Consider the following 24,349-nt stretch of genomic DNA (forward strand, 5'->3'; position numbering starts at 1 on the left):
TCTGTTTGCCAGCAGCTGGGAATGGGTGACAGGGGATGGATCACTTGATGAGGAGACTACCTGTTCTGTTCATTCCCTCTGAAGCGCCTGGCATTGGCCACCGTCGGAAGACAGGATACTGGACTAGATGGACCTTTGGTCTGACCCAGAATGGCCATTCTTATGTAACTTATGTAAGTAAGAAGACAGTGGAAATATTTAGGACACACTTTAAGGATGCCACCAACATGACTTCCACAACATGTAATAATAGGGCCACCACCTGAAAAGAGACAAAGAGGGTGACGTAGAACAACATTATGCAGCACAACAGAGAAAGAAGACAAATCCATCAATAAGACAATCAGAAGCCTTACAGACCATCATAGGACTGAAATAAAAGCGGGAAATTGTTGGATGCCCTATGCGCCTGAGGGTGCAGGAGCAAAACGAAAGAAGATGACCTTCTGGAACTAGCATAAAGCTAGAGTGATTGGCTTTGTGCCAGTCTCTAGCATGGTAGAAGAGTGGGATAAAATCCAACCCCCAACCTATGGTCAGGTTATTGGGTTGCAATCCAGGCTAATGTAGCAGTGACAGAGGAGCAATCACTTTAAAGGCTCATATAAAATTTCTATTTCAAGGTGCTACTACATCTTCAGAATATTCTTGTTCTGATTTCTCAGCTGAAAACCCATTTATAAATGCTATTCTCCTGAGAGACTGGTATGGCCCAAGCAACAATATCATTCTCTATTTCCAACTGCAACAGTCTCTAGGTTCTTGCTTGCCCCCATCACATCTCTGAGACATCACTGACTTGCTGTCAGTCTGTTTCTCAGATCTGCAGCCAGTAAGTCTTCTTTGTTCTCTGTGGAAATGATGTTCTACTTTTCCATTATGTTAGAGACCTATCTTAGGGATGTGGCAGATTGTCTGTTACTTGAAGCCTTGAAAGCAAGCCTGGGTATCTGTTTAAAAGATGTTACAGTTCAAACAGAAATTATGAGTAAGGCTGTGAGTCTGTCATGGAAGTCCTGGAAAGTCATGGGTTCGGGTGACTTTTTGGGACCTCCATGATTTCTGCAATGGCCGGTGCAGCTGGCCCGGGGGCCACCTGAGCAGCTCGGGCAGTTCCTGGGGTAGCTGCACCTTGGGCCACCACGCCTCCAGCCCCAGCAGCAGCAGGATTTTGGGTGTGGGAGGGGGCTCCGGGCTGAGGCAGGGGGTTCAAGTGTTAAGGTGAGTGAGGCCTCTGGGTGGCACTTACCTAGGGGGGCTCCCTGGAAGCGGCGAGATGTTCCTCTCTCAGCTCCTAGGCAGAGGTGTGGCCAGGTGGCTTTGCGCACTGCCTCTGCTTGCAGGCACCGCCCCCGCAGCTCCCGCTGGCTGCAGTTCCCAGCCAATGGGAGCTGCGGATTGGGTGCTCAGGGCAGGGACAGCGTGCGGAACCCCCCTGGCCACTCCTCCGCCTAGGATCTGAGGGAGGGATATGTTGTCGCTTCTGGAGAGCCATGCGGAATCAGGTAGGGAGCTTACCAGCCCTGCCAAACCCCTCCACCGAGCAGCAGCAGGGGTCTTGGGATATGCACCCCGTCCACCCCCCCAAGCACCACTGGGGGTCCCAGGGCCCCCAGAGCACACATGCTGCCCATGGCCTGTCCAGGACTTTTACTAAAAATACATGTGATTAAAACGTGCAGAAATTGCTAGGTGAGGTTCTATGGCCAACCTTATGCAGAAAGTCAGACTAGATGATCATATTGGTCCTAACCGGCCCTAAAATCTATGAAGCATATCCATTAGAACTGATAGAAAAGGAGAGGCATGGACAACCATCTGTGGCTTTTGGTCCAAACACAGTAAATTTTTCTCTGTTGGAGGACTACACACAAAACAAACCTTTATTTCTCCAAAAAAAATGAAGAGAAGGGAAAAAAGTTATATTTTTGATAGCACATCATGGGAGAGAGACGAAATCTTGCATTGTATCCCTTCTTCTTTGCCTGTAGATTGCTTAAGTAGACTGTAAATTCTTTGGGGGCATTGACTTGGGTTCTTATGTCTGTAAAGCACAGCACACTTTTGAGTACTATATAAATAATAATATTTCATTTTGTTAGAGCTTATCTGTCAGCTGATGAATGCAAAGTTCCTTGAGTTTGTGCAGGAAATAGTACATTATTTTCCTGACTGGCTCTAGTCAAAAATTGCTTCTCCATCCACAAAAATAGTGGATAGCAAGTTAATAAAAAATCCCAACATAAAAAAAAAGTCCCTTTACAATGGGAGAGCTTAGAGACTCTCCAGTTACACTTGCCTACACAGAGTTGATGTTTCCGGGGTCCCATTCAATGGGTGAGTTTATTCACCTAGCAGCCTCCGCTTGAAAGCTCTGTGGCAGCCTAACGACTGTGTGTTATGGAGTCCAGTGATGGTGCAAGTGTAGTGGTGAGGTAAAGGCAATCCTGCACCAAGGCAACATAGAAAAATATATTACAGAATAAATGCCGGTCAAGAAAAAAAGTGATTTAAATCATCCTATCCCTTTTGTGTCATTGTATTCTGACCCCCCCCCCCCAACTTGGTTTTGTAAGCTGCTGCTTGAAAGTCTGGTTTCAGAGTAGCAGCCGTGTTAGTCTGTATTCGCAAAAAGAAAAGGAGTACTTGTGGCACCTTAGAGACCTTAGAAAGTCTGATGTTAAATGGGCATGGAGATGGATGATTTAGTTTGTCCTACAAGTCCCAGACCTGGCCTCCAGGCAGCATTGTGCTTAAACCTCCGGAAGTCACCTTCAGATGGTGGGGAATCTCCTGCAGCAGACAACAAAGAGATCAGGGAGAGAGGCTGCTGGGGGGAGCAATAGCCCCTGCATGAACTCTTGAGCTGGGGCTGTACAAAGGCAGACTCTGTGTTGAATCCCCCCCGCCCATTCTCATAGGCTTCCCCATTCACGTGGGCGGCACTTTCTCCCTGCATTTGAAATATACTTGTTGCAGCTCTCTCTGCCTCCCACCACCACTTCCTCCTCCTGCGCTCGGCACCTCTGGCCGCTCCACGGGGGCTCCCTTCTGATTACGGCAAGAAAAGCCGCCGGGCGGGCAGATAAGCGGGTGAGTGGAACCTGCCCCGGCTGGCTCCCCAAGCCGCGGGGGGCACCGTGCCCGGGGAGGAGGGGAAGGGGGCTGGCCTTTGAACACCGAGCCTTCCCCGCACGGGCCGCGGAATGACTGCAGAGCTGCAGCCGGGGAGCCCGCTCGCGGGGCAGGGGCGGAGGGGGCGGATGTCTCTGTTCCCGGGGTTGGACCGGGGGAGCCCGCGGCAGGGAAAGGGGCTGCTGGCTGCACCCTGCGGGCAGCGCTTCCGCACCGGGACCTATGCGACACCGCACTGCACGTGCCTGGGGTGGGAACCCCCTGCTGTGCCTGCCGCACGCTGCGTCCCAGCTCCGGGGAGGCCACAATCCTCCGCCGCGCCGTGGATGGAGCAGCGGGGCAGTGTAGGGCAGACCCAGTCCGCAGCGTCGGGGCTCCGAGGCCATGAGGCTCTGTCCAGAAGGGGGCAAAGGAATGTGCGGCACGTCCCCTGCGCCGGGTGGGGAGTTCCTCCCTCGGGGTCTGCACTTCGGGGCGCTGCTGCTGCTGCAGTGGCTTGCCACGGCCCCAGCAGTTCACACTCTCCACGCCCCGCACCCACGGGCCTCCCACAGGCTGCAGTATCGCCTTTCTGATACGTGCAGCCTTGCTCGGCGGGAGACCAACGCGGGTTGTTGGTAATTATGCACAGGAGGACAGAGCGGGATCTGGAGGCAGCAGGAAGGCAAAGCGCACGGGATGAAGTGTGATTAGAGCCCATGCTCGATGAGCCCTATGCTACTCCAAGCGAGGCACCATGACCAAATAGGGTGTGTGGTATATATCCGGAAGGAAGTTACTCATTCTCCAATTGCAGACCTATTATTTACTGAGCACTAAGCTAACACAAAGGAATGTGCTTACGGCCCTTTAAACACAAACAGGGACCAAAGGCAGGTTTGTTTAAAACTAAATTGACAAATTTGCAAGACCATCAGAGAGTTCCCTGCCAAGTCTTACTCATTTGGAGAGAGTTTCTAGCAGTTTTTGAAGCAGCTCCTTTGGGAGAAGAGCTTTTCTGCTTGTGTTTCAATAAACCATTTACAACATCACTCAAAAGAAATCTCCGCTTCATGCGAGTTGTCAGATCTCACAGCCTTGAGTTTAAAGGGCAGCAGACAGGTTGGTCAGAAAAAGAAGTCTTTTTACTGCATTCTCACTCGGTATGCCTTCTTTTTAATTGTTATGTTAAAATTTTTGCTCAGAGGGATGGTGTCTTGAAATGGACATCTTCCACTCTGATCCTGTAACAGAATCTTTTAGCAAGGTCCCTGCACTCATGACTTCTATTGACTTCAGCAGGTTTCAATGAGGAAATACGGTTCATGCTAGCAGATCTTCAAGCAGCACTGGGACTTGGGCATTATCATGGTGCTGCAGTGCCAGTATAGTTAAGGTTGCATCATGATTTCTGTTTAAAAATGGATCTTTCTAAGTCCTCTATAATTGACATGCTGAGTCAGATTCCTTTGAAATTTGGTGTGTCTCAAGAAGGTGCAGGGTAGGGCTACTGATCCAAATTTAGGGTCATTTGAGCATGGTGTTCCAAAGATATAAGTCTTGAAATAAATAGCAATGTTTCAAAAAGTTTCCAGGTGGTGTGTTTGGGTTTTTTGTTTGGTCTTTTGCACGGTGCTAGGGATCAAAGTGCCGATGTGATGTGGGTCAAGATGGTCTCAGTCTGTCAAGTTTTACCCAAGGTAGTGCACGGCACCCACTAAATCTTTGGGGGACCTAAATTGAGAATGTTATTTCATGTACATTTTTTACAGTAGGCCTACACCAATAAGAAAAATTACTCGACCAATTTCCATTCCTGTTGTTTTATATGCTTTAAAGCTCAACACTTAGTAATGCTCTAAAATCCGATTGGTTAATCAGCTTGCTTGGAAACTTGGTGTGCCTCAGGGGGGCGCTGGGTAGCATTAGTGATGCAAATTTGGGGTCATTTGACTGAGGGGTTCCTTAGTTACAGTCCTCTGTATACCCCCTCAAAAGCCCAGTTTCCCTCTGCTGCCTTGTACTGTTAAACTGAGAGCTACTAAAGACTGGATGAATGACATGCCTCATTGAGATTGATAGTGGTGAACTCAGCCTTCAATTAATATAACTAGGCATAAATTAATGACAAGCCCCTACCTAAGACAAAAGGAGTTTTGCACTGAGTGGCCGGAGTTTGCTGCAATTTGTCAGTCATGGGTGGCAATTTTATTTGAGGGTGGAGGGAATATAATAAAAGTATTTTGGGGGGAAAAGTAGAGGAGAGGGGAGTGGTATTAGGGGATGGAGGATTGGAAAAACATGGGGAGAGTTGTTTGGGGCTGCAGCAAAAGGAGTGGGCTTAGGGGGATGCATGGTAGAGGAGGGAAGAGAGGTGAGGGAGTCCTTGCCCCCCCAGCTGTGCCTGTGCACCCCATCCCTGCACCCCATAGCCCTGCCAATGCACCCCAAACTTCCTGCACCCCTGCCAATGCACCCCAAACTTCCTGCACCCCACAGCTCTACCAGTGCACCCCAAACTTCTTGCACTCCACAGTTCTGCCAATGCATCCCAACCCCCCCTGCTCCCCACAGTTAGACCTGTGCACCTCAACCCATGTACAAACCCTTCACACATCCACCAATTCCATTTGACTATAAGCTCTTTGGGGCAGGGACTTCTCATTATTATAGTGCTGCGGTAGTGCCACTCTAATTGAGGTTGCATCATGACTTCAGTTTAACAGGTGATCTTTCTAAGTCCTCTAAAAAGTGGCAGGCTTAGCTGTATTTCTTTGAAATTTGGTGCCTCAGCAGGGTGCAGGGTAGGGGTCATTTGAGCTATGGGTTGCAAAGATATAAGGCCTGAAAAAATAGCCATTTTTCAAAAAGTTTCTAGGTGGGGTCTCTTTGCTTAGAGCTAGAGGTCAAATTATTGATGTGATGTGGGTCAAAATGGTTTCAGTCTGTCGAGTTTTACCCAGGGCAATATCTGATCCTTTCTATGTGTATGCACCTCATGTATACCATCAGATGTAATACTTCATGTTGCTTGCTACAAGTTGTCTTTCTTATAATGTGCTTTTATTTTATGGGGAAGTTTACTGTGAACACAGCAGAATAGGCAGTAGCCAGAGTAACCAGAAATTTTATTATATCAGGTGGGGAAGAGCTAGACTACTTTGTGGGGGGCTATGAGGGGATGACGGATTAGCCACAGGGAGAGGGGTTGTGGCTCTGGAGGGGACAGGAAATGAGGATGGGTGGTAGACAAGCTTTGGATTGGTTGTTTGAGAAAATCTGTTTTACTTACCCATCCCCACACAGACACTCCCCAAGGGAAAGTGGCTACTTCCTGATCTTGGGGCAAATTAATATGGTATTTTCAAAGATACATAGTGTGGAGGTTTGGAACTGACACCACAAGTACCTTGACTACTGAGGGAAAAGAATTTATAGAAACATGTGTGCTGCCAGGCTTGCCAATATGTGGATTCTGGGTGGATCATGAGGTGGCAAAAGTTTGTGGGAGAGCAAGGAGTACATCAAGACATGAAGATTGCTGATTACAGGTAGATTAGATGGAGAGAGGTGTCCTGAACTGGCATCATCTTTTGCTCACTGTGCAGCATCTAACCAGTGACGTAAGAGGTGGTGATCTACCAGACATTATGATGGTTCACTCTGGTGGAAATGATCTGGGCCTTATTCCTGGTGCACGCCTCATAAAATGTAAGTGAGCAGATTTGGACTGCATCAAAGAGTTCTGTCCAGGAGCTGTAATAATTTTCTCTGAAAAAATTGCTACAGCAACAATATGGAAGATGTGTTGAAAGAACATTAAATAGGAAATGGGAGGGTTTGTGGCTGACCAGAAAAGGTGTATGGTATAGCAATGAAAAATACAAGTTCTGACACATCTGGGGTACATCTGTTGGAAAAGGTTCAGAGGATCTTTCTCACAAACCTAAAACTGTCAGTATTTTGGAACAGAAATCCCGCCTGTGATTTCTCTCATGTGTCCTACCACAAACTCCACCATCTGAAACACGACCAGGAACACCATTCCACTGTAACACAGCTGTCCTTCAGTTGGTGGTAAGTTGTCCTCTTGCACAATGTTGAGTTAAGCAAAACGCAAACATTTCAGCAACTATGGGGTTAGCAGAGTAAATGTATGGGTGTTAACGGGGCATATCGGGGCAGTGTGGAAAGAGGTTAAGGTTGCCTTGGCAACCTTAATGTGCATTTCCTAGTTTTCAGAAATTTGAGTTTGCTCAATTGAGCGTTCTGCCAGGGGATGACCTACCACTGAGCAACCTTAACTTTGAATTAACATACATTTTTGCCATTGAATTGTAATAGTTTTAGGACTAGATAAGCAGTAGTCATAAACCTTACATCAGCATATCTCAGTACAATACAAACATCATAAAGTTTGACCATGTAGGTCCAATCCTGATTCTGCTAAAGTTAATGGAAAGTTTAGTGGAAATTCCCACTTCAGTGGGAACAGGTTCAGGCTTTTAATCTAGCATAGCATTACACTGAGTAGCTGTAACATCAGATACTTTAGACATATTTTTGGCGATAAAAATGATGTACAAATGATTACAATAATAAAACCTAGTTTTTCTACAGTGTTTTTCATCAGTAGATCTCAAAGAACTATACAAGGAGGTAAGTATCATTATCCCCATTTTACAGATGGGAAAACTGAGGCACAGAGAGGCACTGACAACATATTTCCAGGTATGCAGGCAAAATAATATTACACTCTTCTGCCAGGCAAATTTCCAGGATGAAAAGTGAAATTTAGTTTTCCTAATACCTGGTGAAAATCATGTTGGATGCCACAAACAGCACTAGTATAATGAATGTTAGAGTTGACATTCGCTTTGACATTTGGCATGAAGGATTTATTCCAAAGTAAAGTGAATAATATCTAAGGGTATGTCTACGCTACCCACCGGATTGGCAGGCAGTGATCGAACCAGTGGGGGTCGATTTATGGCATCTATCTATCTATGGCGATAAATCAACCCCCGAGCGCTCTCCTGTCGACTCCTGTACTCCACCACCGCGAGAGGCGCAGGCAGAGTTGACGGGGGAGCGGCAGCAGTCGACTCACTGCGGTGAAGACACCACGGTAAGTTGATCTAAGTATGTCAACTTTAGCTACGTTATTCATGTAGCTGAAGTTGCGTAACTTAGATCGACATCACCCCTCTGCCCTCCCCCATTGTAGACCAGGATAGTATTGCTTAAAATGATATCTTTGTGTCGATTCTTCCAGTTAAGCATGCCTTATACAATCTCCTTTGACTTTTCATGGGAATTTTGCATAAAGAAGTAGTTCAGACTTAGGCTCCAAGATGTTCTTTCCTAAACTGATGGTGGTGGTGGGGGATTCTAAATTAATTTTAAACAGTCATTTTCAAATATAAGTCAATGATACTACTTACAGTAGCAAGCACTACACTTGGTAGTGTTTGAAGGATCAGCTCTTAGACTGTAAGCTCCTAGGGACTTGGGGTATGTTGTCTTCTGTGTCTTGTACAATGCAAAGCACTTTGCCATCACTTTAAATTAAAAAAAAATGGAACTTCAAGTTTGAAGAATTCATTTGCTCCATCACCTAATATAATTAGAACTTTGATATGATGTTGCCATTTAATTTTAAACACGTTTTGAAGAGGTGGCAGCACTGCAGCATCTGCTGTTGGAATATTGTTCAGCACTTGCTAATATCCACTTGCATATTCATGATCAATCATATTATCATGCTTTAGGGAGGAAATGTAGGTTGGATGAGGTTGTGTGTGCCAAATCCCCTAAACCCATGCACATGTGAGCAGCCTATTTTCCTATAAAGCCACAAAGTTGGTGGAGCTGGCTTTTCTAGTAAACTTTTAACGCAAGAGGAAGGAGTTATATAACACTGAAAAACTAGCATAATGGGTGCCTCCCATGTTTATTGTCTCAATGACTCCATGCTAGACTTGCTCACTTTACATGAACAAAGATTATTTTTTCTAGATGCCAAGTTTGCAAACTGAATCTGGGATCAGAAAGTCACATTTTGTCCCTTGCTCTTGCATGTGTAATAAAAGATCTGAAAGTGGGACTAAGTTAAAGATTCTTTTGGTGCATGAGAGAGAGAGAGAAGAACCCAGCCCATGCTTCCATAGTGGAATTTGCTTTGCTGGGCTAACAGGAGTTTAAAAGTACTGTAGTAAAAACTTACTATTGTCAGGTCAAAAGAGAGCTGATCTCACTCTTAATAAACACATGGAACAAATCTGTTAAACAATAAAATAATAAAACCTATTCTGACCATCACTGCCCTCTATTTGATAAAACCCAGTCAAAAGGGTTAAGCATTTCCCATATAAGTTCTGGGGTTTCAGAATATAAAGTACTTCCATGCCATTCTTGGCAGAGAGTCAATGGTCCCCGTCTATCTTCCAGGACCGGGCCATGTCCAGTGGACCCATTCAAGGCATCACATTCTAGTGAGATGTGCAGTTTGCATCTCAAAATAACCCTTATCGCACTTGCCCAGTCAGGTTTCTTTGTACTTGCTTGTTGATGTACATCATACTACACTGCACTGTGATCTTTTCAACTCTTACAAACTAAGCAGGGTCAAACCTGCTTAATTTGTCAGTGGGAACCCTCTAGAAAATGCTAGGTGCCCCAAGAAATGATGTCGATTTAGTAAGTGGTCCTCTGCTCTCTGCATCAGCATCAAGTAATGTATCAGCATGGTGCAAGGTCGTAATGCCACTGCCTTTTAAATGAGGCGCAAGAGACCCTGAAAACTTGTGCACATTATAAATCCCATGACATTTTTCAAAAGCACAGGGTTATTAACCCTGGTATTTTGGCCAAATAACAATTTGGGTAATTACAGTCTTTTTACCAAATAAGTTCTCCTTCACTTCCTGCCCTAAACTATTGTATAGCATTGACTGTTGCCATATTTCACGGCAAAGGAAGTTGCATTTAGTGGGCCAAGAGAGTCTTACAAAACATATTCGGGGCAAATTTTGTCTTTTAATAGTTCTTTGGGATCATGGTGAATGAAAGTAAATATTGGCATCATTGTGACAGGGCATTTGTCTAAAATTTCCCAGCACTGCTAAAACCAGTTCAGTTCACTGGCAATAGTAAGGTGGGAGTACCAGTGTAAATAAAGTATCAGTGATCACTGGCCTTTTAACCCCTTTTGTGTTGTGTAAACCTGCTCTGAGCAGGATTAGGTTAGTTTGGGGTAGATCCTCAACTAAAGTAAATTGGCTTAGCTCCATTGACTTCAATGGAACAACAATAATTTATACCATTTGAGGATCTGGCCTGTGGTGCTGAAAACTGGTGCTGGTGGCTGCCCAGAGCCTTTTCTAGAGTGCTCCCAAGGTTGCTCCCACTGGTGGAGCTGCACTAGCTATAGTAATCTTGGGAAATTTTAGGGGGAGAACCCCTTTTAGACACAGCTATTAGTCTTTGCCATGCATTTCACTTTAGAATGCCATGCTAATACCTGCTTAGAGGTTACAAATGCATGACTGTGGGCCCAAAGTAAGGTGCTGAGACTCCCACTGATGCCATATTGCAGGCAGAAAGATGAATGGTTGGCAGGAGGCAGGGAAGACTGACAGGGAAAAACAGTCAGGAAAGTTTTAAGGGCTACCTGCCTGTCACATGATCTAGCAGGGGATTTAAGGAAAGGATGTGTCCTCTTTCAAGGGCTGCTGGGACAGGCAACAGCAAAGCTTCTGGGGACTGAAGTTGGTCAGATGAATTGCTTTGTTTTGTGGTTGGTGTTTGAATAATAAATTGTGCCTGGAGGCAAGGGCCTGAAATGGACTCAGGTGTGGCACTGGCTCTTTCCTGGGCTGGTGAAATAGTCACCAGCTTACAAAGATATATAGTATTGTCAAGCCCAGATGTTCAAAAATCAGGACTCACTCCCTAAATATAATGAGATTTTAAAAAATTAATACATTTGTATTCTTTTTTATTTGCTTCTAGCCTACAGAGTGCATTTGTGTCACATTTTCAAGCTTTCCTCTGAAACCATGAGGACTAGAAACTTACCTTTTAAAAATTGAAACCTGCTTGTCACATAATCACGTCTCCAAAATCTGAGGCTTTGAGTGAAACATCAATATTGTCAGAGTCATGATAAAAGTATGAGAGATGACAACACTGGAGATATATAAACAAGGATCAGATCAGATGAGTTAAAAGAAATTGCAGGGATTGGTCTTAATACCTTATATCTATCTAAATATACATTTACTCTATTTGTAGACAACAATGAATGTGGAACATGAAATTAACCTCTTAGTTGAGGAGATTCGGCGGCTGGGGACCAAAAGTAAGTACTGTAATCTCACTGATCACACAGGTCCTGCCTTACTATGTCAACTTGTGAACTTGACATCACTCATCAACCAATAAGGCTTGGGCCCCAGTTCTACAAAGACTTACATATATGTTTAACTTTGACTTCAGTGGCACTACCCACATTGTATAACAGGGACTACTCTTATGCATGAAGTTAAGTACATGCATAAGTCAATGCAGGTTGGGGGCCTTGGAATGAAATCCTGGCTCCATTAAAATCAATGGCAAAACTCCCATTGACTTCAGTGGGGCCAGGATTTTACCCTTGGTCATTAGCTGGGTGGGAGTCTTCCAGTTTCAGCTCAGGTATTACTGGAAGTAGCACTCTTCCCTTTGAAGTCAATACTGAAGTAATGATTCAGCATGATAATGGCATAGAGAGGACACTTATAAAGTTTGCAGACAATACCAAGATGAGAGGGGTTGCAAGTGCTTTGGAGGATAGGATTAAAATTCAATATGATCTTGACAAACTGGAGAAATGGTCTGAAGTAAATAGGATGAAATTCAATACGGACAAATGCAAAGTACACCACTTAGGAAGGAACAATCAGTTGCACACATACAAAACAGGAAATGACTGCCTAGGAAGGAGTACTGCGGAAAGGGATCTGCAGGTCATAATAGATCCCAAGCTAAATATGAGCCAACAGTGAAACACTTGCAAAAAAAGCAAACATCATTCTGGGATGTGTTAGCAGGAGTGTTTTAAGCAAGACACATGAAGTAATTCTTCCGCTCTATTCCACGCTGATTAGGCTTCAACTGGAGTACTGTGTCCAGGGGTGAAAGTAAAATGCAGCTCTTACCAGTATGGGGCTGCTCTGCCTCCTCCCTCCCCCCAGAAGGGGCATGGCCTCGGGCAGAAGGGGCAGGGCTGGGGGTCAGCCTCCCCCAGCCCTTCCATCTGCGCTCCCTGGCCCGCGCCGCCCAGGGCTCCAGTGGCGATTTAAAGGGCCCGGGGCTCCGAGCCCTTTCAAATCGCAGCCCTGGAGCAGCTACTTCTTTTGTCCCCCTGCTCCCCCACTGTCAGCGGCCCTTTTTTAACATCACTGCCCTTTTTGTGCCCCCCCATTGGCGGCCCTGCCGGGTCGTCGCTGCCCCTTTTGCGGCCCCCCCCCTCAGTTGGCGGCCCTGCTGGTAGGGACCTGGCAGAACTGCCGATCGGGGATGCAAAAGGGGCAGCAACGTTAAAGCGTTGCTGCGGCATCACCTTAAGCAGAGTTCTTAAAGTGCTGCTGCTCTAGCGCTTTAAAGTCAGCGGTACGGGCCGGTACTGGCGGCTACCTTTTACCAGTACGCTGTGCCGGCCCGTACCCCCTTACTTTCACCCCTGACTGTGTCCAGGTCTGGGCACCACATTTCAGGAGAGATGTGGACAAACTGGAGAAAATCCAGAGACGAGCAACAAAAATGAATAAAGGTCTAGAAAACATGACTTATGAGGGAAGATTGGAAAAAATTGGGTTTGTTTAGTCTGGAGAAGAGAAGACTGAGAGGGGACATAATAACAGTTTTCAAGTACATAGAAGGTTGTCACAAGGAGAAGGGAGAAAAATTGTTCTTGTTAACCTCTGAGGATAGGACAGGCAGCAATGGTCTTAAATTGCAACAACGGTGGTTTAGGTTGGACATTAGGAAAAACTTCCTGAATGTCAGGGTGGTTAAGCACTGGAATAAATTGCCTAGGGGAGGTGGTGGAATCTCCATCATTGGGGATTTTTAAGAGCAGGTTGGACAAACACCTGTCAGGGGTGGTCTAGATTAGGGGTTCTCAACCTTTTTCTTTCTGAGGCCCCCACCAACATGCTATAAAAACTCCACGGCCCACCTGTGCCACAACAACTGATTTTCTGCATATAAAAGCCAGGGCCAGTATTAGTGGGTAGCAAACAGGACAATTGTGGGGGGCCCCATGCCACAGGGGCCCCTGTGAAGCTAAGTTTGGCAGTGAGAGATAAAAAGGCATCTTTTAAAAAGTGGAAGTCAGATTCTAGTGAGATAAATAGAAAGGAGCATAAACACTGCCAAATTAAGTGTAAAAATGTAATTAGAAAAGCCAAAAAGAGTTTGAAGAACAGCTAGCCAAAAGCTCAAAAGGTAATAACAAAATGTTTTTAAGTACATCAGAAGCAGGAAGCCTGCTAAACAACCAGTGCGACCCCTGGACAATCGAGATACAAAAGGAGCACTTAAAGACAATAAAATCATTGCGGAGAAACTAAATGAATTCTTTGCTTCAGTCTTCACGGCTGAGTATGTTAGGGAGATTCCCAAACCTGAGCCGTCCTTTGTAGGTAACAAATCTGAGGAATTGTCACAGATTGAAGTGTCACTATAGGAGGTTTCGGAATTAATGGAGAAACTTAACAGTAACAAGTCAGCGGGACCAGATGGCATTCACTCAAGAGTTCTGAAGGAACTCAAATGTGAAATTGCAGAACTATTAACTATGGTTTGTAACCTGTACCCAATGACTGTACCCAATGTACCACCTTCTGTACCCAATGACTGGAAGATAGCTAATGTAAAGCCAATATTTTAAAAGGGCTCAGAGGTGATCCCGGCAGTTACAGACTGGTAAGCCTAATGTCCATACCGGGCAAATTAGTTGAAACAATAGTAAAGAATAAAATTGTCAGACACCTAGATTGTTGGGCAAAAGGCAACATGGTTTCTGTAAAGGGAAATCATGTCTCACTAATTTATTAGAGTTCTTTGAAGGGGCCAACAAACATGTAGACAAGGGGGATCCAGTGGCCATAGTATATTTAGATTTCCAGAAAGCCTTTGACAAGGTCCCTCATCAAAGGCTCTTACATAAATTAAGTTGTCATGGAATAAGAGGGAAGATCCTTTCATGGATTGAGAACTGGTTAAAAGACAGGGAACAAAGGGTAGGAATAAATGGTAAATTTTCAGAATGGAGAGGGGTAACTAGTGGTGTTCCCCAAGGGTCAGTTCTAGGACCAGTCCTATTCAACTTATTCATAAATGATCTGGAGAAAGGGGTAAACAGTGAGGTAACAAAGTTTGCAGATGATACTAAACTGCTCAAGATAGTTAAGACCAAAGCAGACTGTGAAGAACTTCAAAAAGATCTCACAAAACTAAGTGATTGGGTAACAAAATGGCAAATGAAATTTAACGTGGATAAATGTAAAGTAATGCACATTGGAAAAAATAACCCCAACTATACATACAATATGATGGGGGCTAATTTAGCTACAACTAATCAGGAAAGAGATCTTGGAGTCATCATGGATAGTTCTCTGAAGACGTCCACGCAGTGTGCAGCAGCAGTCAAAAAAGCGAACAGGATGTTAGAAATCATTAAAAAAGGGATAGAGAATAAGACGGAGACTATCTTATTGCCCTTATATAAATCCATGGTATGCCCACATCTTGAATACTGCGTACAGATGTGGTCTCCTTATCTCAAAAAAGATATACTGGCATTAGAAAAGGTTCAGAGAAGAGCAACTAAAATGATTCGAGGTTTGGAACGGGTCCCATATGAGGAGAGATTAAAGAGGCTAGGACTTTTCAGCTTGGAAAAAAGGAGACGAAGGGGGGATATGATAGAGGTGTATAAAATCATGAGTGGTGTGGAGAAGGTGAAAAAGGAAAAGTTATTTACTTGTTCCCATAATATAAGAACTAGGGGCCACCAAATGAAATTAATGGGTAGCAGGTTTAAAACAAATAAAAGGAAGTTCTTCTTCACACAGTGCACAGTCAACCTGTGGAACTCCTTGCCTGAGGAGGTTGTGAAGGCTAGGACTATACCAGGGTTTAAAAGAGAACTGGATAAATTCATGGAGGTTAAGTCCATTAATGGCTATTAGCCAGGATGGGTAAGGAATGGTGTCCCTAGCCTCTGTTTTTCAGAGGGTGGAAATGGATGGCAGGAGAGAGATCACTTGATCATTGCCTGTTAGGTTCACTCCCTCTGGGGCACCTGGCATTGGCCACTGTCGGTAGACAGGATACTGGGCTGGATGGACTTTTGGTCTGACCCATTATGGCCATTCTTATGTTCTTATGTGGCGGGGCTCAGCCCTGGACTTCAGCCCCATTTGGTGGGGCTTTGGCTTTCTGCCCTGGGCCCCAATGAGTCTAACACTGGCCCTGCTTGGCAGCTCCCCTGAAACCTGCCCATGGCCCCCCAGGGGGCCCCGGACTCCTGATTGAGAACCACTGGTCTAGATAATACTTAGTCCTGCCACGAATGCAGGGGACTAGACTAGATGACCTCCCAAGGTTCCTTCCAGTCCTATGATTCTGTGGTGCAAGGGAAGAGTGCTATTGTAGGTGGTTGTTCAACGTCTTTGAAAATCATTTCCAAATTCCATGAACTTGCTTAGAACAAAGACTATTCTTTTCACTGCAATACATCACATTTAACATTCTTAGAGCTCTACCTTTTAAAAAAAGTGTCTATAATGATAAAATAAGAAATGTGTGCAACTAGGACAGAGGTGGGCAAACTACGGGCCACATCCGGCCCGCGGGACCGTCCTGTCCAGCCCTTGAGCTCGCGACCGGGAAGGCTAGTCCCTGGCCCCTCCCCTGCTGTCCCCCTATTCCCCCGTAGCTACGCCGCCAGCACTCTGGGCGGCGTGGCTGTGAGCTCCTGCTGGGCAGCGTGGCTGGCTCCGGCCAGTAAGGGGATGGGGGGGGGGGTTGGATAAGGGGCAGGAGGTCCTGTGGGCCAGTCGGGGACAGGGAGAAGGGGGGGTTGGATGGGGGGTGGGGTCCTGGGAGGGGGTGGTCAGGGGACAAGGAGCGGGGGTTGGGGGGTTGGTTAGGGAGGGGAGTCCCGGGAGGGAGAGGTCGGGGACAAGGAGCAGGGGGAGTTGCATGGGTTGGGGATTCTGAGGGGGGCAGTCAGGGGGCAGGAAATGGGAGGGGGCAGGGGAGCCAGGCTGTTTGGGGAGTCACAGCCTTCCCTACCTGGCCCTTCATACAGTTTGGCAACCCCGATGTGGCCCTCGGTCCAAAAAGTTTGCCCACCTCTGAACTAGGATCTGGTTTAATAATTTGTTATTCCAGCTTTATGAAAGTGTAACTCTGTTTATTTCTATTTATTTTAATAAAAAAACCTGTTAATTAAATTTTGTTTATTACATAACATTATCTGCTTGTTAGAGAGAAGGTAGACTGAGTGATTGTTTTGAAATTAATTCGTACCACTTCAAGAGAGCTATTTTTGTGAGGCAAAGAGGGACACATTAACTTTTCAATTTGGACTTTAAATGTTAACCAGCATAAGAAACTATTTTAAAACAAATCAATTTCTACAGCTTCAATAATAATGTCTTATAGTGCTTTTCATCCATAGATCTCCACTTTACAAAGAAAGGTAAGTATCAGAGTGGTGAAGTGGCTTGGCCAAGGTCGTACAAAAGATCATTCACTGAGCTGGAAATACAATCCAAGTCTCCTGTCATGTTTTGACTGTATTTCATATCAATACCTCCAAATATTCCTCCAACTGAAGGACAATCTGCATGTGTTGTAACACTCCTATCTCTGATTTAGATGCTGATGGAAAGCTGAGTGTGAAGTTTGGTGTGCTCTTTGCTGATGAAAAATGTGCCAACCTCTTTGAGGCCCTAGTGGGCACTCTTAAGGCTGCAAAACGAAGGAAGATTGTTACTTACCCAGGAGAGTTACTTTTACAAGGTGTTCATGACAATGTTGATGTTTTGTTACTGCAGGACTAATGCAGTTTGCACTTCTCCTGTGCATTAGTTAATTTGTTTCAGGTAAATGATATGTAGACATTTCAGATCAAGGCAAATCATCCTACCGTGTTTTGATGTATTTTTCTATAACTTTATAGTAAAAAGGAGACTGTCTTATTTTGGAAAATATTTCTTTTTGTATTCCTTCTGTGAACATTACTGTAAATGATTGTAAGGTAAAAGACGCAAAATCTCTCTTTTTAACTCAGGTAATGCATTTTTTAAATGTATCTCTCAGTTATTGTCACCATGAAAGAAGAGACAGAACTGGTAACTTATCTGTGTTTACAAACCAAAATCTGCTGTGAAAGTATAAAATAAAACATGCCTAAATTTATATAATTGTTGTTGTTTCCTTTCATCTGTAGAAAGCAAACAGAATTACTCTCAGTTCAATCATTTAGCCTTGTTACTTAAAGTGAGCTAGAGAAATGGAAATAGTTTTACACTATAATGCCACCTTTTATTTCCAAATTCCATGGGGAGGAGGCGAGAGCAGGAGAGGCGAACTGCAGAATTTGTTTAAATCAGGAAATGGGCTTGATTTCCCCGATCATAAAGATTAACAATATTGATCATTAGAGGAGTTCAACTTGTTCATCTTCAGTCTTGTCTACGAATTTCATGGAATCTTCATGCTATTTGATTCCTTTTGTGTAACTAAAACAAGAAGTGAACTTGTCAGCATGGATCACCATGAATTTAACAGGAAATTTAGCTGGTGAGAAAGGTAAAAATAAAGCAAAGTTAGTTTTGTTTTGTTTTTTTTAGTGGAAATAAAAGTGTTCTAAAGAGTCAGATGTGTATATAGGCTGGCTTCAGAGTGGTCTGTGTGAATGGACTGGGTCCTTACTCCATCAGCAGCAAAGCACACAATAGGAATAATTCACCCCATGTTGCAGTCACACTAGTTCATCTCCCCCACCACACTGAACCCCCCTAGTTCAGATCCACCCCTTCCCCAACTCTGCCACTTCTGCACCACCTCTGTAACCCACTACCGTCCTCTGAGTAGGAGGAGGCACGGCTGAAGTGGACCTACAGCCCAACAATTCCCCATTGCTTCTAGCCCCATAAGAGTTGTGACAGTGGGAAGCACAATTTAAGGTATCCCCACGTACCTTTCATAGCCTGCATCTTTATCCCCAGCAGAGAACGGGGGAATGGTATTCAGCTTCCCCTAGGTCCCTGTGCAAGTTAGTCCTGGCAAAGGTATGAATCTGGCTCACAGGCCCAGAGTTACTTCCAAACTCGCTTCCTGGGGTTTGGCTTTAGTGGTACTTGCACTTTTGTCTTGATTTCTCTGGTGGAATTCAAGAGAAGAGAGAAATTTGTATGTCTGTTCTTAAGTCTGTCTGAAAAGTGTTAAGAAATATAGTTTGTTCAATGAATGTGTTGTTTACAGAAAGCCTTTAGTTCCATTAGGTTCACTCCATCCATCCCCACCTTAACTTTTAGATCTAGGAGGGAATGGATGAAGAGCCTTATCTACTTGAGTTCCCCAAACACTTCGTTCAAAATTAGAGTATCCACGAAAAGGACTCCAAGTCTGAGTCTGTGACTAACACTTTTTCACAGAAGTCACTAGCTTCTCCTATTCCTTTGTCCTGTCCCAAATCAGTAACTGAAAGTAAACTTTAGACCAAGCAGGAGAGAAAAAGGAGAGCTTCTATTAGGTAGACAGCCATCTTACTAATAATTTTTAAAGGGATTAATATACCTAGGAGTGGTGGTGTGGGGGACAGGCAACAGGGAGTCCAGAAGACTGTCTACTACTCTGTTCCTTGTCTGCAGCCAGATCTTCAGAGAGTTGTAAAAGATTGGTAAGTAACTCAGATACAAGGAAAACTGATCCAGGTTACAAAGTGCCTGAAGAGTGGGAGGCTACTTTTATTTTAGGCACAGGAAATTCACAAGCCATTAGGGAATCTTTACAAAGCTTTAAATGAGTATCATTTCCATTGCTAACTCCTTAATATATGCAAACTTCAGTGGCTCTATTCCACGTGATACCAATACAATTTATAGTATCAAAGTGTTTTGAAATTGCTGAAATTTTTTGTTGTGTTCCATAGATGTCATATCTTCCTGTAGATTTGGAGCATACTTTCCCAAAGAGGACAAAATGAAGTTCACTCAGATATTCACAATTAAAGCAGTGTTTTCATTTTATGGTTCCACATGCTAGATTGCACATACCATATGTGCTCTTTTCACTTTCACATATTATGGAGCTCGACCTTTTCTAATGCTGATAAGAGGATCCAAGGCTTCTGGGAGTATTGTGCATGGTGGATACACAAAGAAAACTTGTTCCAGTGGATCTCAGGGGTGTCCTAGAAAGTTCAAATGATATTATGCAGGGTTGCCTCATTTTCAGGATAGGGAAGACCATGCTGTGGGAAGCATGGAAATAACCTTGAAAGTTCCAGTTAACCACAAGGGCACTGAGAAACTTCACTCCAGAAATCAAGAGCAAGTCTATAACAATCAGTTGAGACAGTACTGTGAGCATGTAGTGTATCTACTGATGGGGAAGTGAGGATTCGTTTTAGCTCTCTGTTCCTGAAAGCTTAGAATATATGGTATGACAATGCTGTATAATCAAAAATATTGCTTTAAGTGCAAACCACAGAACATAACCAAAGATCTCAGCAGCCAATGTTTGCGTAGAGTCTACACTGAATCCACTGTAGCCGTCTGCATCCATGGAATGAAGGTTCAAACATTGGCAGAATATTTAATAACTGCGAGACCGATTCTGTGGATTCTCTTGCCACAAGTAAATATCATCAGATCTGTGAATGAATGCACTGGGTAGTGGATTTGGCTACAACAGTGTCAGACATAGCGATGGAAAACAGGTCAGAGAAATGGCTAGCATGGGTAAAGTTAGAATGGGTATATCTACCTGTGCTGCAGTCTCACCTGGGAAGTGAAAACTCCATGGCTGAAAATAACACTACAAGAAGCATGGTGTCAAGACATTGCAAATAAGCTATACGTTTCCTTGTCTAGAATAGTGTGTCATGTCCTTTCTTGGGCAGGGGGAAAGGCAAGTATGGAACATGTTGGTTCTGCAATAGATCTTTATCACAATATTCACTTTGCACTCAGTCACAGTCAAGCAACAGAAAGAAGTAAATGAACAAAGTAAGCTGAAACAGAACAATCCAGAAATGGAAAATGTGTCATCAGAACTCTGACAGCCATTTGCAACACACTTGTATGTGGGTGGCCGGGGTCAAAGAATATGAATTTGATGATCCCGACAAAATGCTTCTAAGGCCTGAATACCTTTGAAATATAGTAGTTAAGAAGACATTTTTGTTCAAGGGAAGTACCACAAGGTTGTGACGCTAAATATCAAATGCTGAGGTGAGGCATTGAGTGCCAAGAATACTCTCTGGTTCCCCTGCTGCCTGACATTGCCAGTCCAGCTGTAGTCAGAAACTTGTCCATTAAACCTATGTTAGGCTGTCCATTGGGGCGTTTGTTCAGAGACATCACATCTAGCATAAAGGAGGCAGACAAAACAATTAATGAGAAGTGCCACCACTACAGAGGTCAAACGTGCTGCTAACGTTGAAAGCACAACATTTCTGATTCTGGTCAAGGCCTAATTGCCCCTCTGCTCCCAAGGCTTGATCTTCTGAAGGTTTCTATTTCAAAGGCAAGAAGTCTCCAGAATTTTTATTTAAGGAGGGATGGCCTTAAAATCAAACTAAAGGCAAGTTAAAAAGTAGCACCATTACAACAGTGAATTTGAAGGATCCTTAGAGTGAATATTTGCAAGATTAGTTTTAAAAACGGGATATGCTTTGGCCTTGAATAATTGCAAAGACAACATTTTCAGAAAGCCAATGAACTTTAAGATCTGGTTATTTAAAGCTACCATTGGAAAACTGTTCTAATGAATTATTCCCAATGGTGGCAGTTCTGTTTAGTTTCACCACTTTGAGTATCATTTTAGTCACCTAACACAGTATAATGCATATTTAAGCCACTGAATCTTGTCTTCTGGCAGGTACTTTCTGTATATTTCCTGAGGGAGTATTCTCTCACAGTGTAGCCTAGATGTCACCACAAATTATACTTATCTTCGCCAAAGCACCTGAGAGGTTAAATATCAGGCTTATACCTGGGGAGAGAGGAGAGCTTGATCTACAAGCACACACAAAGTCTTGTCAGATCAAATCTGTATCAAACTTCCTTTCAGAGAAAGGCTTAAAATTAGACCTAAATGCTTCCCAGTACAGCATTTTCACAATACAGAACTCTCATGTTCATGATCCTGCTCTATCTGGCGCTGATCTCATGTGGTCAAGGGCCTGTGCAGGTACCCAGAGCTGCCCAGATTCTGGTGGCACAAAGGAGTCTTAAAGCCATGTTTGCCCTCCCATGCCGGTTTATGCCTCTGTGCTGTACCTCCTGAGAACACAGCACTGACTCTTCCCCTGTATCTTTATTTATATACACACACACCATATTTTTTCAAGATTCTGGATGGGATTTACCATTTTTTGGCAGGTGATGGCATCCTTTTACCCTGCATGTTTCTTTTTCCATCAGGGTGAAACTAATTTGAGATCTTCTTCCCAGAGGAAGAAGGTTCAGTAAGTTATGAACACATGTAAACAGGCACATATAACAGAAAGTATTTACTGGCCTTTTGAAAGCAAGTTGGGTGGAGGAGCACAGTCAGTTTCTTGCATGGTTGGGCCTTCTGCAATATTTAGATGAAAGGTGCTATATAAATTCAAAAGTGTTTTCATTTGAATTATGGAGTGGCACCAGCCACTCTCCATAGCTAAGGCTGCAAACAGATTCCTTTGCAAAGGTTTATTTTAGACTCCACTATAACTTTGTCTTGGAAGGTTAGTTTGGCCTGAAAAGATGATGTTTTGAAGGTAATGAGAGGTGAAGGCACTCAGTGCCTCTTAGGAGTTCAACACCTCGCAGAATTAGGCCCAACGGGTGGGATCCACAAAGGGACGTAGGTATTGCAATGCGGTGTGTCACAGCACCTAACTTTTAGGCACCTGGAAACTCACAGGAATACCCCAGCCATCCCCAAAGCCTGAGTTAGGTGCCTAGGGTCCCCATACAATGAATGGGGAGAGATAGGCACCTAAGAATGTGATCCACAAAACGTAGCATGCTAGGCAGGAAGCCGCCTAAGTTAGCCAATGGGTCATGATGAGAGGGATATGCTAAGCACTATCTCTTTCATGATGGTAGGCACCTAAGTCCAGGCTGCAGGGAGGTGCCTGTCTCTGCTTGCAGTCCATGAACGGGAACCTGCCATTTGGAGCCAGTTGGGCTTAGGTGCTTCAGTTCCTCCATGGCTCTCACCCAAAGTGCCTAGCTACTATGGTACTTGGTGTTCTTAAGATAGATAATTGGACTGACAGAAAGCACTATAAAAACAATTATGTCTCTAAACCTCTGTGTGGTAGGTAAGTATTCCCCTATTTGAGATGGGAAAATTGAGACACAGATGTTAAAGGGCTTGTACAACCTGTATGGTAAAGCTGGGAATGGAACCCCGGAATCCCACCAGCTAGTGCCATGCTGTTTATTGATAGACCCATTTCAACAACCCCAGCCAGCACTTGTTTATAACTGCACAGTACTAACTAGATAAATAATCAGAAACCACAGTAATTGGACTTCTCAGAAATGTTTTGTTATAGATATAAAACACATTTAACAGTTTGCAGAAAAACAGTGTTTGGTTATTAGTCAAACACTGCGAGAATACACTGCATCATCATGAAAAAGAGTATTTTAACACAGTTGAGACTCCATTAACAGATGTGTGCCCTAATAAAATTCTTTTACCTTTGTTTAGACAATAGTCAGTAAACGTCTGTATATGATTTTGTTGTGACCACTGATTAAATTTAGTTTTAAAGTTATAATGGTATGCAGGTCAGGAAAACAAATTGTTAAAAAGGATTTCAATACCATAATATCACTGATTTCAATGGGGCCAGGGTTTCACCCAATATGCTTTCATTCCATTTTTTAAAAGTCAGTAAAAGCAGGTTTTTAATTTGGATTTAAACATTCCGTTATAGTGCTTGCAACCTAGCATTGCCAAATTGTGCTGGTGCATGAAATCCAGAGAGTGACACTGACCTTAAAACTCTCTAGAAATGAAAGTAAAACTGACCTCTTTTAAACAGAGTGAAGAAGGGCTGAAAGTAAACAGTATAAATAGTGCAAAGTAAATTAGACTGTATTTGTTCTTGTTGATTTATTCTAACCTAAGGTGTTACTACTAAGGTAGGTAAGGAAGTTAGTGTGATAACATATTTTTTACCCTGACCATGTCCCTTTTAAATGAAGAAATAAATGTAATTTAGAATCATAGAATTTAAGGCCAGAAGAACCACTACATCAGGGATCGGAAACCTTTCAGAAGTGGTGTGCCGAGTCTTCATTTGTTCACTCTAATTTAAGGTTTCACGTGCCAGTAATACATTTTAACATTTTTAGAAGGTCTCTTTCTATAAGTCTTTAATATATAACTAAACTATTGTTGTATGTAAAGTAAATAAGGCTTTTAAAATGTTTAAGAAGCTTAATTTAAAATTAAATTAAAATGCAGAGCCCCCAGTCCGATGGCCAGGACCCGGGCAGTGTGAGTGCCACTGAAAATCAGCTCACATGCCATAGGTTGCCTACCTCAGCACTAGATCATCTGGTCTGACCTCCTGTATAGCACAGGCCATCAACCTCACCCAGCACCTACATACCAACCCAACAAACAAAATGAGACCAAAGTATTACAGCTCACAGGACCAGACTATTGTGTGTCACAGGCAGAAAACAGGAGGAACTGAGATACACCAGTGCTTGAGACCCCCACAATGATAGGGAAATGATTAAGTGAGATATATGCAGATAACCCTGGCAAGTGGGAGCAAACTCCTTTCCCTGTAGTGCCCCCAGAGGGAGGGGAATGGGCCACTAGGGTTTCGTGCTGGATCCAAAGTGAGGAGTTGTGGGAAGATGCCCAGCCAGCTCTCTCTTCCTTCCTTCCAGTCTGGCTGATCCTGGGATTCCCTGCACAGTGCCTGCTGCTG

General features: G+C 43.9%; 1 protein-coding gene across 3 annotated transcripts; it reads left to right on the forward strand.

Annotated features, from left to right (window-relative positions):
* The first annotated feature begins 2,936 nt into the window (after window positions 1–2,936).
* On the forward strand, window positions 2,937–17,592 carry ABRACL (ABRA C-terminal like). 3 transcript variants are annotated; one of them, XM_043543052.1, is made up of 4 exons: window positions 2,965–3,093; window positions 6,723–6,825; window positions 11,410–11,476; window positions 17,050–17,592. In XM_043543052.1, exons 3-4 carry the CDS (start codon window positions 11,416–11,418, stop codon window positions 17,232–17,234), a joined length of 246 nt encoding a protein of 81 aa, XP_043398987.1. In that variant the 5' UTR covers window positions 2,965–3,093; window positions 6,723–6,825; window positions 11,410–11,415; the 3' UTR covers window positions 17,235–17,592. The 3 variants fall into 3 exon arrangements, with proteins under 3 accessions (XP_007058144.1, XP_043398987.1, XP_027676331.1); XM_027820530.3 differs by lacking the exon at window positions 6,723–6,825 and adding an exon at window positions 7,087–7,191 and having other exon boundaries at window positions 2,977–3,093; XM_007058082.3 differs by lacking the exon at window positions 6,723–6,825 and having other exon boundaries at window positions 2,937–3,093.
* Window positions 17,593–24,349: the final 6,757 nt, after the last annotated feature.

This window comes from Chelonia mydas, chromosome 3 (genome assembly GCF_015237465.2).
Source record: "Chelonia mydas isolate rCheMyd1 chromosome 3, rCheMyd1.pri.v2, whole genome shotgun sequence".
Lineage (NCBI taxonomy): Eukaryota > Metazoa > Chordata > Testudines > Cheloniidae > Chelonia > Chelonia mydas.

Excerpts from the sequence above, each read along its gene's own strand:
- ABRACL (XM_007058082.3), top strand. The coding sequence starts at position 11,416 with ATGAATGTGGAACATGAAATTAACCTCTTAGTTGAGGAGATTCGGCGG. Across the intron at positions 11,477-17,049 it reads TCGGCGGCTGGGGACCAAAA|ATGCTGATGGAAAGCTGAGT; the intron begins GTAAGTACTGTA and ends TCTCTGATTTAG.